The sequence below is a fragment of the Sorex fumeus genome, unplaced genomic scaffold, assembly GCF_029834395.1.
Source record: "Sorex fumeus unplaced genomic scaffold, SorFum_2.1 ptg000007l, whole genome shotgun sequence".
Classification (NCBI taxonomy): domain Eukaryota; kingdom Metazoa; phylum Chordata; class Mammalia; order Eulipotyphla; family Soricidae; genus Sorex; species Sorex fumeus.
In genome coordinates this window covers 39,513,669-39,530,118 of record NW_026606064.1, presented here as the reverse complement: position 1 = coordinate 39,530,118, position 16,450 = coordinate 39,513,669, and the positions used below count along the sequence as shown (strand labels likewise).

General features: G+C 38.4%; 1 protein-coding gene and 1 non-coding gene across 3 annotated transcripts in view; both read right to left on the bottom strand.

The window, feature by feature from the left end:
• Positions 1-895: 895 nt before the first annotated feature.
• The window catches only part of NUP133 (nucleoporin 133), a 56,019-nt gene continuing 40,464 nt past the window's right edge, over positions 896-16,450 (bottom strand). For both annotated transcript variants that reach the window (XM_056130700.1, XM_056130705.1), the window contains exons 15-26: positions 15,427-15,651; positions 14,179-14,301; positions 13,508-13,607; positions 12,709-12,960; positions 11,594-11,727; positions 10,027-10,185; positions 9,434-9,569; positions 8,594-8,712; positions 6,428-6,508; positions 4,516-4,580; positions 2,564-2,652; positions 896-1,107 (exon numbers count right to left, since the gene is read on the bottom strand). In XM_056130700.1, coding sequence (XP_055986675.1) covers positions 971-1,107; positions 2,564-2,652; positions 4,516-4,580; positions 6,428-6,508; positions 8,594-8,712; positions 9,434-9,569; positions 10,027-10,185; positions 11,594-11,727; positions 12,709-12,960; positions 13,508-13,607; positions 14,179-14,301; positions 15,427-15,651 — 1,620 coding nt within the window. In that variant the 3' untranslated portion in view covers positions 896-970. The remainder of the gene's footprint in view (positions 1,108-2,563; positions 2,653-4,515; positions 4,581-6,427; positions 6,509-8,593; positions 8,713-9,433; positions 9,570-10,026; positions 10,186-11,593; positions 11,728-12,708; positions 12,961-13,507; positions 13,608-14,178; positions 14,302-15,426; positions 15,652-16,450) is intronic.
• LOC130017127 (U6 spliceosomal RNA) lies at positions 3,132-3,239 on the bottom strand. Its single transcript, XR_008791336.1, has one exon. It is a non-coding gene; the product is annotated as a U6 spliceosomal RNA (small nuclear RNA).

Below are 16,450 nucleotides of genomic sequence, written 5' to 3'. Positions count from 1 at the left end.
TAGTGCTCTGGGCATGCAAGGCTGCACCCAGGATACTTGAGGGACTATGGGAAATAGAAGCTGGGTTGGGTGCATGCTAGTCAGGGATCCTAACCACTGTCCTATCATCCAGCTCTTAACTGGATGTCTTCCATTAGATCTAACCAAAAAATATTAAAAGTCGCAGATTCTTTTCAGTGCATCTTTTCAGTGCATTATATCAAAAATGATATAAATTTTTTTTCAGTGCATTATATCAAAAATGATATAAATTTCAGACATACTTGCCATTTTTAGGGGCTAGAATGATAGTATAGTGGTAGGGTATTTGCCTTCCATGCAGTTATCCCAGGTTCAATGCTACATGGTCCCTCAAGCTGTCAGGAGTGACCCCTGAGTACAGAGCTATGAGTAAATCTGAACACCACCAAATGTGGGCCTTTCCCCACCCCAATGCCCACCAAAAAGGTAAAGGTAAGGTAAAGGCCCTCCTGTTGATCGTCGATTTGCTCGAGCGGGCCCAGTAACGTCTCCATTGGAGACTTTGTTGTTACTGTGTCTGGCATATCGAATACTCTCGGTAGCTTGCCGGGCTCTCCGAGAGGGGCGGAGGAATCGAACTCGGGTCGGCCATGTTGGCCGCTTGTAAGGCGAACGCCCTACAGCTATGCTATCGAAAAGAAGAAAAAAAAATCTTGTTTAGTTATAGAAAATGAATCTACAAGTGATTCCTTTATATTGGTCAGAAAAAGGACAAGAACTCTCAATGGGGAGGTATAAAAGGGCTACTATATGTAAATAATTACCATATTTGGGGGAAAAAAAAATCTTGTAACTAAAAACCAAAACTACACAACCATGAAGTAGCTTCCAAACAGTAAAACACTCTCATCACAAATAACAAAACTGTACAAACTTAAAAATGAAAAAACCTTTTATAAAGACTTGCTTATATAGAGTTTTTAAAAATAAAGTACATTTTAAGAAAAAGTTACATTTGTCCCTGAACATAATATTCATAATTAGCTTTCAAAACAAACTCAAAGTAAGAATTAGACTTTAAGCTTCCAAGCTGATCTGCTTGTAGTATGTCTTTCACCTCTGGCAGGTATTCACTGAGCTGTATGCCTACAATAAAACACAAAAAGTTATCATTTAATTTTTCATAAATTTCAAATAAATTAAATTACTCATGACTTAAAAAACACCTGTATTTCAGTTAAAAATACAGCTCTCTGCTACTGCAAAACACTCTGCTCTAAATTCCTTCCATCTGTCCAACACACTTGCAAGTAAAAATATGACATTATTTTCTTGTTTGATTTTCCCCCTAGTGGTCAAAATAGCCAAGATACTTTAAAATAGCATCTAAAGCATTTTCATTTTTCTCCACAACTAAAGTCCTTCCTGCAATGTGGAAGCTTTTAAGCTAACCAATCACCTGCAAACAAGTTTTTTAAAAAATAATTATATATTTGCTTATTTGGAAGATATTTTAGTAGAAGGAGTGTCATGAAAGATATCTCAAAATGTTACAATAATTTAAACCGACAATTAGAGAGGTGAAAGAATTCTTTCTTGGGCTGAAGAGACAAGAAACAGCTTGCATGCAGAGACCCCAAGTTTGACCCTTGGCATGGCCCCAAGTACAACCAACTGTAGCCTATGAAATATGTGACACTCTTTGTCTGTACCTTTAGAATAATCCTTAGAAAACATTTACTATTGTACACAGAAGATTCCTAAAATACATCTTGGTTGGTGTTATAATACATATTTATATTTATTTTTAGTCACAGTAGCATCTTGTGACTTTCCATTCCTATTTTCCATCTATGATTTATAATCTAAGAATAGTAAAAATACTGAATTAATGTTAATTAGTATTTAATTAGCTACAATTCAGTTCCATAAGCATTTTGGGGAGGATGGTCCATGGGGGTGGAACCCAGGGTTCTCACCTATGACAGCTACAGTTCTTTGTTCCACCATCCCGACACTTTTGTAATAACTATTTTTTGTTTGTTTGTTGTTTTGTTTTTGTGTTTTGGCTACAACTGGCAATGCTCAGGGGTTACTCCTGGCTGTGTACTCAGGAATTACTCCTGGTGGTGCTCGGGGAACCATACGGGATGTCGGCGATTGATTATGGGTCAGCCCCATAAAAGCCAAGTCCTTACCTGCTGTTGTATTGCTCAGGCCCCTAGAAGATGTAATTTCATGGAAAGCATCTGCACTCAAACAGGATGCTTTCTAATAACCTACGAGGCTCAAATAGAGTCTTGCTCTAATAGTTCAAACCTGAGTGATTTTTTTTCTTGCAAGTTTATTTATCGCCCTCCCCATTTTAAAGCATTTATTAATTTTTTTTCATTGAATCACTGACAGATAGAGTGAAAAAGTTGTTCAAGTTCGAGTTTCAGTCATAAATGTTTCAACAACCATCTCTCCAGCAGTGTACAGTGTACCTTTCCCACTACCAGTGTTCTCAGTTTCCCTCCATGCTTCCCCCAGCCTGTCTCTATGGCAGGCACTTCTTTCTCTCTCTCCCTTGAGTGATTTCTAATATCAGTAAAATACTTACCATCTTTTAAAAGTTTCTCTAAGATTTTCACAAATATACTGTCTTTAGATACTTCAATCGGATCATCTTTGCCATCTGAACTGGACCAGCTAGAAAACAAAGTCACTGTCAGAAGACAATAAAGTCATGGCTGTAAAGAAATGAATGAGTTGTTTGCTGCTATGGTTTTGTTTTGATGGTCCTGGTAGGAGAATCTTGAATTCTGTGATGTTGTTTCAAATTACTATTTTGGGGCCACATCATGTGGTGCTGGGGACTGGATCAGGGTCTCTAGCACACACAACCTGCCTTCTAGTCCTAAAGAACTAAAGTTTAAAAAAACTTAAAAGTTTATTTCCCTGATCCCATATTTCAAGTTATTTATATTAAATGTTGGATGTACTTAATTTCTGTATTACAGATAAGATGCTTATATCAGATAATCACGTATATGATGTGAAGAACCAGTGAGGTTATCATTCCCAAGAAAATTATATAAAGAAATCTAGAAAAGTCTCCAAAGTATATTCTTCAGAGTAGAAGTTACAGCAACAAAATGTCACTACAACATACTGCTTTTCTTTTTCTTTTGAATATAAAACGTTTCATGAATTCGCATGCCATCCTTGTGGAGGGGGCCCAGGTAATGTTCTATGTATCATTCCAATTTTAGTGTTTGTGCTACCAAAGTGAGCACAACTACTACTTTTCATGAAAGTAAAATGGAAACAAAAATTCTATCTAAATGAGATGATCTAGTGCTGAAATACAAATAGAATCATAGCTTTGCAGTAAACATATATATGTCCTATATGACAACTTAAAAGTGTGTTTTGTTTTTTCATTCAGCTATTTTTGGTGGTGCCAGTGAAGAAACCCAGGGCATCCTTACACTTGCAGGGCACATGCTGTACAATGAGCCTTATTATCTACCTGATACTTAAAAGTTTTTAAAAAGGAGCCAGGACTAGGAATTTCAGTGAAACAACAGTATGCTTTTTCATGATGAAGTAAAATTGAAGACTGAGACCAAATTTAACTACGTTAAAGAAAGAAATACTTCAGTTAGTCTACTGTTATTCTTCAACAATATAGGAAAAGGGAGAATAGCACAATTCAGTACTATTTAATAATAGTATATAGGACAGTGTTTTAGCACCCAAGTCATGCTTGCTGTAAAATTCTTTTCCTGCAACTCATCTCCCACACCACAACTGATTTTCTTTTGAAAACTCAGTCTTTGCTACTGATTCTTAACATTATCATTTCTTTGGATTGAGATTCTCCTCTGCGGAAGGAGAAGACAGTGAAAATAGTCTCAATGTAGAAGAGGGCTCTGATTCTCAAACTAAAATAACTATTTTAGGGGCCAGGGGGGTGGAGGAAAGTTGCACTGCACCTAGTGGTGCTCCAACCACATGTGGTGCTGGGATTCAAACCCAGGTCAACGGGTTTGAAGGTTAGAACAAGGCAACTGCTCTAACCCTGGCACTACCTCTCCAGCCCTATAGTACATTTGAAATTAAAATGTAGCCTCTTCACCAAAACTGGCCTGACTTTGTGAAAATAGGAGAAAATTGTTATTTCCACATACCTGATACCTAATTAGTATTTCTCAACCCTTTCCCAACATGGCGCCCTTCTGATCTTATTTCCTTCTTGTGGTCGGATGATTTAAGTGATTTTCACCGATGGCCCCCTTGGAATATCTTGGAACCACAAGGTCCTCAAGTGAACACTGGGAGATGTTGGTCTGAATTTTAAAATTTAAAGTATAGATTCCCCTCTAGGTGTTTCTAAATCTTTAAACTATTCTCTCATTACTGAATGAAAAACTAAGATTACTAATACAATCATTAACATTTTGATATTATCATTCAAGTAGATGAAAAAAAATTCATGATGTTCTATATAATCTACCTTAAAAATTCTTTTCCACAATCATATCTTTCATTCGTGCTATGAAAACTTACTTATCTCTCTGAAGAGCTTTGCAAAGAATTTCCAGTTTTAGATCATTTATATTTACATCTTCCTCCTTTGGAGCAAAATAAACAAAATCCTCATTAGTCCTGATTTTTAAAAATAGCATGCTGGGGTTTTTTTGTTCCAACTTATAACTCTGCATATTTGTTTATATTTTGGGCCACAATTGGCCGTGCAGGGTGACTATGTGGTACCTGGGAACAAATCAAAGTTGGCTTCAGGCAAGGCAAGCATCAAAATCCCAGACTGTCTCTCTGTCCCAATTACACACATTTTTAATATATAAGTTTAATTTGATCATTCCCTCTTGGGTCAGAGACACAGTACAGCAGGTAGCACACTTGTCTTGTATGTACCACATACAGTACCACAGTCAGGACTGAACCCTGGAAACTACCAAGTGTGGCCTCCCCAAAACAAACAAAAAAAAACATTAAAAAAACCCATCCTTGTCTTTGGGGACCTACGGCCCAATCCTGTTTTTTGTTTGTTTGTTTTAGGTTTTGGGATCACACCCAGTGGTGCTCAGGGGTTATTCCTGGGTCTGAACTCAGCAGTCATCTTGGTGGGTTTGGGGGACCATACGGGGGTCCAGGGTAGCTGCATGCAAGGTACTCTAGCCCCCACAATCATGTTAATCAGTTAATGAGGCTGATTGTTCAGTGCCAGGAACCAATGATAAACTGCTCCTCTGGCCCTGCAGTGCAGGGGGCCGACCAGGGCCATCCCAGTGATGCTCAGGTATTTCCAGAGTCATATCTGGCAATGCTTGGGATACTGTATGGTACTGGGGTGTGCCCATGTACATGCACCCAAACTTCACCCTTTTAAAAACACTAGTACTCAGAAATCAGTAATTTTGGAATTTGCAATCATTCTACAATAATATGATTTTAATCTCTTTTAATAGGAACTCTAAGAGAGCTAAAATTATATATTTAAATTGAAGTAGCACTGGATCCAGAGCAGTAGGTGGGGCACTTAACTTGCACGCAGCTGACCCAGACTTGATCCCTGGTTCCCCATGTGACCCCCTTAGCCTTTCCAGGAGTGATCCCTGAGCACAGAGCCAGGAGTAAGCCCTGAGCGTGACCAGGTGTGACCCAAAAACAGGGGCTAGGGATATCAGTCCATAAGTTAGAACACATGCCTTGCATGCTGCAGGCCCAGGTTTAGTCTTTCTCCCCTCCCCCCCCAGGTTTAGTCTTTAGCACTACATGATTCCCTGAGCACTGCTGGCAAAACCCCCAGATGTGGCTCAAACTTACACCTCCAAAATAAAAAAAAAAAAACCTCATAAAATAACAGTTAAAGGGCCAAAGGGAGAGTACAGCAGGTAGTACACCTCCAAAAAAAAAAAAAAAAAACACCTCATAAAATATCAGTTTAAGGGCCAAAGTGATAGTCCAGAAGGTAGGGTGCTTGCCTTGCATGTGGATGACCCAAGTTTGATCCCCAGTATTACATCTGGTCTCCTGAGGTGAACAGGAGTGATTCCTAAAGGTATAGCCAGGAGTAACTCCTAAGCAGCACTAGGAGTGGCCCAGAAACAAAAACAAATTATCAGCTAAAGAACTAATAACAGAACTAATAGCTAATACAGAACAGAGAAATATATACTTTGTTGGAGGGTTTGGCTCAAACCCAGGACCGCAGAGATGTGAACCACATATTCTACCACTGACTGAGCTACCATCCCCGCTCAAAATACAACATTCTTTGTATATGAAATGAAAGAACTATCAGGAAATGGAATCTCGAGTTTTTCTAAAGAGCTCTACATATTCCATGAGTTAGTAGTAACTGAACCAAAACCCTTTTAAGTTAAAACATGTGTTCTGCTCAACTGAAAATTATATGTAAATTAGAATAGTTGCTATGATCAAGTATTCTACTTACCTCATCAATATATTCCAGTAAATCCAAAGCTTTCTTGAAATCATACTCATTAGCTCTTCTGTTTTCTTCACAGATATATAGCTATGGCAATTAAAAATTAAAAAGTAATGGATTACTTTAAGTAATAAAATTACTAAGACTAGAGAATTTTTTTTTTTGGGGGGGGGGGAAACACTCCGGTGATGCTCAGGAGTTATCCTTGGTTCTGCATTCAGGAATTGCTTCTTTCCATGCTCAGGAACAATACGGGATACCAATAATCGAACCCAAGGTCAGCTACGTATGTGTAAGGCAAATACCTTACCCATTGTACTTCCACTCTGGCCCAAAACTAGAGAAATGTCTAAAAAATATAAGTCAATGTATCTTTCAAGTAAGTGGTAGTTATTTTTATAGTAGAGAACAGAGTTATATTTATAAATTACCCTTTATCTTCCTCATAATAAATTATCTTTTAAAATAAACCTATGTTTAGGACTGAAGAGAAAAGAGCTAAGTCATGTGGCTGCTTCTGCAACAACCCTGGTTTGATTCACGGTAAATCTTAACATCCCCTGGGTAGGCACAGAACCAGGAATAGCCCTTGAGCACCACCAGTAAGAACTCATAACCTCTTTGGGCCTCCCTCCCAAAATCACCAACAAAATGTTCTATGATAAATCATAATTATTTTGCGTAATATATTCTATAAGACTCCTTTATGGGGCCAGTGCAATAGTACTGTGTTTGCCTTGCACGTGGCCAACCCGGGTTCAATTTCCAGCATCCCACATGGTCCCCCAAGCACTGCCAGGAGTGATTCCTGAGTGCAGAATCAGGAGTAACCACTGAGCATGAGCGTCGCTGGGCATGGCCCAAAAAGCAAAATAAAAAAAAAATTCTTTTATGTGGGAGGGATGCCCCAGAGATTGAAGTGAGGTCTTCACACATGAAAGGATACAACTGAGCCACACCTCTTAGCCCTATACAAATTTTTTAGATGTATTTGTATTTTAGATTCAAGATGGTACACTCATTTCTTTTTTGAGTGTTTTTTTGAGGTTATTCTATTATTCTTACACTTTTAAAACAAAACAATAATTTTGAAATGTTTAAATTTTATGTTTGTTTTTGGTAATACCTGGTGATACCAGGGATCACTCCTGGCAGGGTTGGGGGACCACATGGAGTGCTCGGGATCAAATCTTGGTCGGCTTGTGTAAGACAAGTACCCTACCCACTTTTCAACATTGCTCCACCCCAAAATGTTTAAATATTTTTGAACATTTGGTCCATTAAAATGTTTTTAAATGTTGCCCTTTCAAATTGTCTTGAAGAGTGATAAAGCACATAATTAATCTAGTTTCCTTAAAAAGAAAATTTACTCCACTGTGTTATAAATGGTTGTTATTGGTTATTATATAGGTAATTACATTTCTGTTGTCTTCAAACTTTCTGTAATTCTGTAGCTCTGTAGCACTGTCCTCCCGTTCATCGATTTGCTCGAGCGGATGTCTCCATTGTGAGACTTGTTACTGTTTTTAGCATATCGAATACGCCACAGGGAGCTTGCCAGGCTCTGCTGTGCAGGCGGTATACTCTCAGTAGCTAGCCAGGCTCTCCAAGAGGGACGGAGGAATGAAACCCAGGTCGACCGTGTGCAAGGCAAATGCCCTACCCACTGTGCTATTGCTCTAGCCCTCTGTAATTCTATAGTCAGAAAAATACTTATTAAAAATATTAATTTAAATAAATCTTTCTGATATTCTTTCCCCCATAACTTTATGTAAGAAATTCCATTTATATTATATATATAATTTAACAGCAAAGGCAATAGTAAAATCATTAAAAAAATAAAAAGCTATCTAGTTGTTTTCATTGACTGAGAATACTTCTGAGCCTGAAATGTAACTCTGTCCCACAATGAAAATAGCAAAACATAACTAATTTTTTCTGGGCACGAGATAAACATTTTTAGGAGTAGGTGGATATTTGGGAAGGCAGAGGTTAGTATGCTAATAGATATCCTGTTCCAAAACAGTTTCGGACAACACATTCTAGGGGAAAATTAGCAGAAAAACAGTAAGTAGAAAAATAACTCCTCTTAGAAATTATACTGCATGATTCAAGAAATGCTGAGGAAATTTTGAACCCCCAGAAATGTTAAAGGATGTAAAATACACATACACCAATAAGTTGCTGTGCAGTCAAAACTGGCATTGCACTGAGACTCAGCTGTTTCTCTGCCAGCAACTGTTCAGGAAGGGTCTCCTGGTGCAGCAGGAAGCGCTCCTGTTCAGCCATTTCTAGGATTTAATGTGAGAAGGGAGGCAGAGTGAGTATTCACTGTTATAAAACATTTAAATTGTTGTTTTGGGGGTCATATAACCTGGCGGTGCTCAGGGATCAACCCTAGTGAGGTTTAGGGGACAATACAGAGTGCTAGGGAATGAATCCAGGTTGACCACATAGAAGATAAGTGTACAACCCACTGTACTATCTCTCTGACCCCCAAACATATGGTGCCCTACCAGGAGTGATCTTTGTAAGTCCTGACCACTTCCATGTGTGTCCCCAAAACAAAACAAAACAAAACAAGCCACTGAGTGTATCACAGGAAAAACAAAATCTAGAAAAAGACAAACCTAGGGGGTTTTGTCTTTTTTTTTCCTTTTTGCTTTGGGGGCCACACCTGGTTGTGTTCAGGGCTTAGAGATCATTCTTTTTTCCTTTTTTTCTTTTAATTTTTTTTATTCTAGTGTGGTTTACAAAACTGTTAATGACAGGGTTCCATGCATAACACAATCTAGCACCCCCCCCCCAGTGTCCCCGTGCCCCCCTCTTAACTCTCTCTGGGATCACTCTTGGTGGGGATTGGGGAACCTTACGTGATACTGGGATGAACCTAGGTCAGTAGCATGCAAGGCGAACATCTTAGTTTTGAACTGTATGCATAATCTTAGTTTTGATCTGTATTATAATCTGCATGTATAATAACTGATCTGTATGTTGTTCAAATTATCTTACCTTCAATTTTTTCTTGCAATGTATCTTCTGAAAACTCGGAAGCTAATGCAGCTAATTTACTCAAACCAAGAAGGGTTTTTTTCTTTGCAAAGTAACGAGTTTCAATATTTGCTAAACCCAGAAGTGTTGCATGAGCCTACAATTAACAAAATATTATGAAAACTCTGGTAATATCTTGAGAAGTGTCTTTAAGTTAAGAACATTACCACTTATTTCCTCAAGCTATATAAGAAAGTGCTCATTACAAAAAAGGTTCGTTACTTACGCTGATTTTTTATTTAATATAACAGATCACAATAATTTAATTATTGTGATATACTAATCATTTAAATCAATATATTAATAAATAGTATATCAACCAATATATTAATAATCAATCTAGTAATTAATTATTGCGATCTAATTTTTAATTATTAATATCTAATATCTTAGTTAAAATTAGAATTAGCAGCAAACGAGTATAACATGTTAAATTACATAACAAAGGAAAATACATTTAAAGCTATTTATCAGTATTTTAATTATTAAAAATTAAACTAATAGAATTAAACAAAACAGCCGAAATCTGCACTATGTACTTGAACTCTTTTTACCTTTTCTAATTCTTGGCTGTTAATTTCATGCAACCAGCTGAGATGTTCATGAGCTTGCAAAAAATTTGCCAACTGTCCATGCTGAGAAATAGGCTGGGATAATAATTTCCCTCGCTTCCCCTTCTCCAGATACCAGCGAAAGAGAAAGTCTGAAAAATTCTACATATAGCAGAACCAAGAATTCAATAACGTGAAACAACAGAGCTTCAAAATGATATCAATACATTTAAATATAAATTAATATATAATATAAACATAAAACACATTATATTAATATATAATACAAACATAAAACACATTATATATTATATTAATATGTAATATAAACATAAAACGCTTGAAAAATAGTACAGGGATTTAGTTACTTCTCTTGTACACAACCAACTCCAATTCAAAATACCCTACATACACTCTCTTCCCCTGAGCACTATCAAGAATGATCCATGAGCACAGCCAATGTGATCCCACCACTCCCCCAGCCCTCAAAAAAGAAAGACAACAAACCCTAGTACGTTCAATGCATTAAAAGGTTTTAGACTTCAGAATAGGAATCAGAGCTCCCTATAAGTTTTCTGCTGAATGCTTAGGGAATATGATGGGGCTGCACTGTAAAAGACTAATGTCTTGCAGTCTCACCTTAAGAGGTAGTTCCACTAGAGGGGGTATTCTGCAATAAACATCAGTGTTGACCCACCAAAAACAAGAAAAACAAATCAGCTAGCCACAAAAATTCTCGGACAGACCAGTCTGTGGCTGAAAACTCTTGCCCAACTCAAGCCCCTGCAGCTGCACTCATACCCTCACTGCTACTGCTATGCTAGGGACCAGACTTGAACATCTCAGGACTGAGTCCACAGAGACACCAAACTGCAGGAAACTTCAGGTACACAGATTTATTTTGGCTGAGAGCTCTGGGGACTTCTCAACATGGGGGGAGATAGCCTCCACCCACCACTCCCGTACTTCAAGAAGCCCTGGCAGCCACACTCACATCCCACAATAGCAGCCATGTAAGCCACTGCCCAGTTAAATATTCTGGATTTTCTGGAGTGCGTGACCACACCACCTCCAATACAAAAGAAATCATTTCGGGTCTGCTACTGGGGCAGGCTTGTTTGGTGGTTGGGAAAAGGGATAAATGATGGTGGGAAGGTGTAATGGTGGTGGGATTGGTGTTGGAATAGTGAATGTAATAAATCACTGTTAATAACTTTATAAAAATAAAAGATTAAAAAACAAACAAATAAACATAGCATTTATGAACCACAAAAGGAAAGACTGGCACTTTACTAAGAACTTTACATGGTTTACAGTTGTATCATCTCAACATAGCAGAGAACAATTTTAATTCCTGCCTTACAATTGATAAGCTTAGGAAAGCCCCGAGAACATGAAGAGTACATGTTTTTAAACTGATCTATCTGTTCTGCTCCAAAGACCAGGGCCAAACCACCCCTTTTTGAATTAAAATAAAAGTATCCAACATTGAAAAAAAATTTCTTTTCAAAGAAAAGAAACGACAAGGCTTTACTGAAGATCTATATCCCAGGTCCCCAATATTCATTACCTGATCTGCAAATTGTGTCATGTAGCGTTGGAGTCTAGTCTGGTTATCAGTCTGCTCACACATTTGTACCAAGATATCAAAGTCACAATATTTTTCTGCTAAAGAAGCAGCCCACGGATACTGGCCTAGTGTGACTATGGAAATGGGAACAGATAGAAAAGAATCTTCTTAGTGAAAAAGTAACTTCAAATTTTGTTGAAATTTTTACCTGAAATTATACCTTATACTATAAACTGAAAGCAACAAATTGGATATCTTGTTGCCAGTTACCACTTAATTTTATACTTCAGACAAACACACTCAAAATACAAATGTAGTTTCTAATTGGGCACTACCTAACCCAAATGTTATTTCCTTCTTTCACATATTATTAAAACAAACTAGTCAATAAAACTTCTGGAAGAAGGAGAACTTGAAGAAAACATGCTTTGCTTTTGAGAAACCCAGTTTCAATCCAAGTACTACATGCCACATGGTCCCAAGCACCAATGATGGGGTGTGCTCACTCCCCCCAGAAAGCTCCTCCTCCCCCCACTTTAAAATAAATATATCTGTACCCTCTAACAGCCCATATTAATTTCTATAGTTCAGTCTAGTTAGTCATGTAAAGCTCTGAGATAAGGATTTCATTTTTGTTTCTGAGGGAAGTCTGCATGGGTTAACAAATTAATTTTTAGATCATCTTTGTCAACCATAATGATATCTGGCAAGTAGTGACAATCAAGGTCACTTATGTCACTGTCATCCCGTTGTTCATCAATTTGCTCGAGCGGGAACCAGTAACATCTCCATTTGTCCTTGTCGTGTGCTAGTGTAGCCCAATGGCGTCTGCTAGCTCCAGGAACACAAAGTGAGACTTGTTATTACTGTTTTTGGCATATCGAATATGCCACAGGGAGCTTGCAAGGCTCAGCCATGTGGGCAGGATACTCTCGGTAGCATGCAGGGCACTCTGAGAGGGACGGAGGAATCGAATCCGAGTCGGCTGCACGCAAGGCAAACGCCCTACCCACTATGCTATTGCTCCAGCCCGACAATCAAGGTAAATAGTACATACTTGCTTTGCTTCAGAGCTTGATTACCGTTAAAGAGCCAGTTATGTATCATGCACTTACGAAGTGGAGATAAGAGATCTGATCTTTTCTGCTGGTATTCCACTTCCAGACTATTGTATCTTTCTTGGTCACTGGATTTGTCCAGAGACTTAAGCTGAGAAACATAACCATCCAGGAAACAATCGATGAGTGATACTAGCTGCTCTGTCAGAACGTTTCGGAGGTTACTGTCTGCCTGAGGATAAACCATTTTCAGGACAATACCATGCTGGCGCATTATTGCTGTTCGGATGCCAGCAGGGCCACTTGTTGCTGTGAAACCACACAAAAATACAGAGGGTAAAGGATTTATTATGGCAATGAGAAAGATTGCTAAAAACTTATCTCACTTTCCTGACTGTATAAAAATAAAGAGATCCAGTAGAGACTGCTTGTACTTTATCAAATGCTACCTTCTCTATGCAAAATTTTTCTATGAAATCAAGTACATATAACCCTAAATTTCTTTGATGCTATTCAGTTTTTATTCTTGTATTAAATTGATATAAAATATAGTCCAGGCCCCCAGGACCAAGACCCGCTTCTATTATTAAATTACATGCTATAATTTATTAGAGGCCTTAATAACAAACAGTTTAATTATATACAAACTTATGAGTGATTTCAAAAAAATAAAGTGATTTTCATAAGGAATGATCATTTTTGACATGACATTTAAGCTATTGTTCCTTTCATTTACAAAACTGCATTTTTAATTTCATTTACATGATTCACTACATTATTTCCAAAAATGATGACAATTAGAAAGATATTCTGAATTACTAATAAACATATTTGGGCTCAGTGCTTGCAACCTCACCTGTCCAAGGAACGTATTCTGGTTCTTTTTCTCGTGGTTCTTCTCTTCTATACAAGGAAATTTTATTTTGTCGATAATGACTAGCAGCCTGCAGCATGTCCTGAAAAAAAAAAAAAAACCCACATTGTTACATGAAGAACGTAAAAGTTTCAGTATATCTAAAGACAGTGTAAGATACTCATGTCTATTAACAAAAGAAATACTGAGCACAAGACTGCATGATTACTTTTTGGTTATTTTTCCATTTAAAATTTGTTTTATTCTATACTTTAATTTCAATTTTGGAAGATTACAGAAGTAAAGTAGGCAAAGTAGGAATACCATGACTCTAAAGTGGAGCAGCCAAAACTAAGTGAAACATAAGTAGTAAGTTTCGGAATGAGAAATGGAAATAAGACTCACATTAATTCACTTATAATGATATTTGAAATTTTCTAAATCAAAAAATGTGTTCTATCAAAAAGAACTAGAAATTATTTAAACTTCTGACATACAGAGGACAATGTTCAAAATGTCTGATAACCATGGTCCCATGAATTAATTCTTGTCTTTTGAAATTAACAACTGGCTAGAACCTTATGAACTTTTGGTGACAGAAAAAAAATAAGGACTCCATTTTCTCTTTCATCCACATTCTGGCCTTTGACTGAATCTTCCCTATATTTTTGTACCTTGAGAATATTGTTCACGTTGATCACCACTTCAGCCCATTCGACAGATTCCAATAATGCATCCTTTAAGACTTGTTCCTCATGCTCCAGTAAACATTCACAAATTGTATCTACCTGGGAGACCTGCAAAAGTATACAAAAGACAACCACTTGTAACAAAAATTATGATGTGAGTAATAATTATACTACTCAGAAGCTACTCAGTAGACTGTGCTCATTAAGTCATAGTCTCTGCTCATTAGGGAAAAAAACTTAATAGTGAAAATAAATTTTAAAACAAAAAAAAGGTGTGTCTCTTAACTTGCTTTTTTTTTCCCCTTTTTTTTACAGTTATGGAATTGATGCATGCATGCCTGACTTCTGAAACTGTCTAAAAAAGTCATAGAAAAAAAATAAAGCCTGAGTGGCTGGAGTGATAGCACAACAGGTAGGGTGTTTGCCTTGCAAGTGGCCGACCGGGATTCGAGTCCCAGCATCCCATATGGTCCCCTGAACACAACCAGGAGTAATTCCTGAGTGCATAAGCGAGGAGTAACCCCTGTGAATTGCCGGGTGTGACCCAAAAAAGCAAAAAAAGAAAAGAAAAGAAAAGGAATAAAGCCTGAAATGCTTCCAAGTAAAATTTTAAAGAGTTTTAATTTAAAGGGCTGGAGTGATAGTACAAAAAATAAGGCACTTGGGGCTAGAGAGATAGCACAGCAGGTAGGGCATCTGCCTTGCATGCGGCCGATCCGGGATCGATTCCCAGCGTCCCATATGGTCCCCCGAGCACCGCCAGGAATAATACATAAATATCTGATGTACAAGTGAAACAAGATGATATATGTGACATCAATATACAAATATTTTGAGTAACTTGCCCATAAAATATGGTAAGGTAAAGGTAAAGGCCCTCCCGTTGATCATCGATTTGCTCGAGCGGGCCCAGTAACATCTCCATTAGAGACGTTGTTGTTACTGTGTTTGGCATATCGAATACATCACAGGGAGCTTGGCGGGCTCTGCCGTGCGGGCGAGATACTCTCGGTAGCTTGCCGGGCTCTCTGACAGGGGCGGAGGAATCGAACTTGGGTCGGCCATGTTGGCTGCGTGCAAGGCAAACGCCCTACCGCTGTGCCTATGAATAGAATTAATAATCTAAACATCTGTCCTCATTCCCCCCCCCCCCCCCCCCCCGCTTAAGGTGTGATCAGCATATGGGACAGTTCTATAAAGTCACATTAATGCAAGCAAGAGAACTAATCTTACCTCTCTGAAAAATACATCTGCTGGAGTCAGGTTGGATGGGACTTCACAATCCCTCTTGTTTAAGGCAATCAATATTGCTGTGTTTACCAGGTCAGGAAGTTGAGAATGGTGGTTCTTAAGAACAATGGCTGCTGACAACTTCTCGGCATGCTCACAGAGCAACAGTGGAGTTGTCATTGGCACCCCCCTCACTGGAAAAGTGCGGAGACGATCAAATAATCCAACCTGTGAAACGATAAACAAAAATTTTTAGAAAGCATTTACAGTAGATACAAAAATAGCAGCCATACTTCTACAAGATGCACAAAGGTACAGAGCCACTGGTCCAAGGTCCTCCTCAAATAGCACTGTCAGCTCACCCCCTTGGGGTTACAAATACATAAACACCTGGAAAAAATACAGATGTTCTTGTTCTAAGATTATTATTACTCCAGAATTCCTGCTAATACTGTCATCCTTACTTAACATTATTTTTCTTTTTTCGGGGGGCGGGGGGGGGTAGGGAGTGAAGAGGGCACACCCAACGATGCTCAGGGGTTGGTTACTTCTGGCTCTGCACACAGGAATTACTCTTGGCAGTACTTGAGGGACCACATGGGATGTCAGGGATCAAACCTGGTTCGGCCTTGTGCAAGGCAAATACCCTATCCACTGTACTATCACTCTGGCCCCTTAACATTACTTAATCACTTAATCCCCGTTATTCATCGATTTACTCGAGCGGGTGCCAGTAACGTCTCCATTCATCCTGGTTGCGTGCTAGCGTAGCCCAATGGTATCTGTTTGTTCTACATGCAGAGCCTCAAACCGATCATTCAGGGTCTTGACGAAGAAGTCTGACCATCTTGTAGGTGGGTGTCCACGCGATCTTTTGATGTCCCGTGGAATCCAATCAGTAATGGCTCTAGTCCAGCGGTTGTCTGTAAACCTCATTATGTGTCCAGCCCATCTGATTTTTGATGTCTTGGCAAATGAGACAGCATCCCTGATTCTTGAGCATTGACGAAGATCAGAACTCCGGATT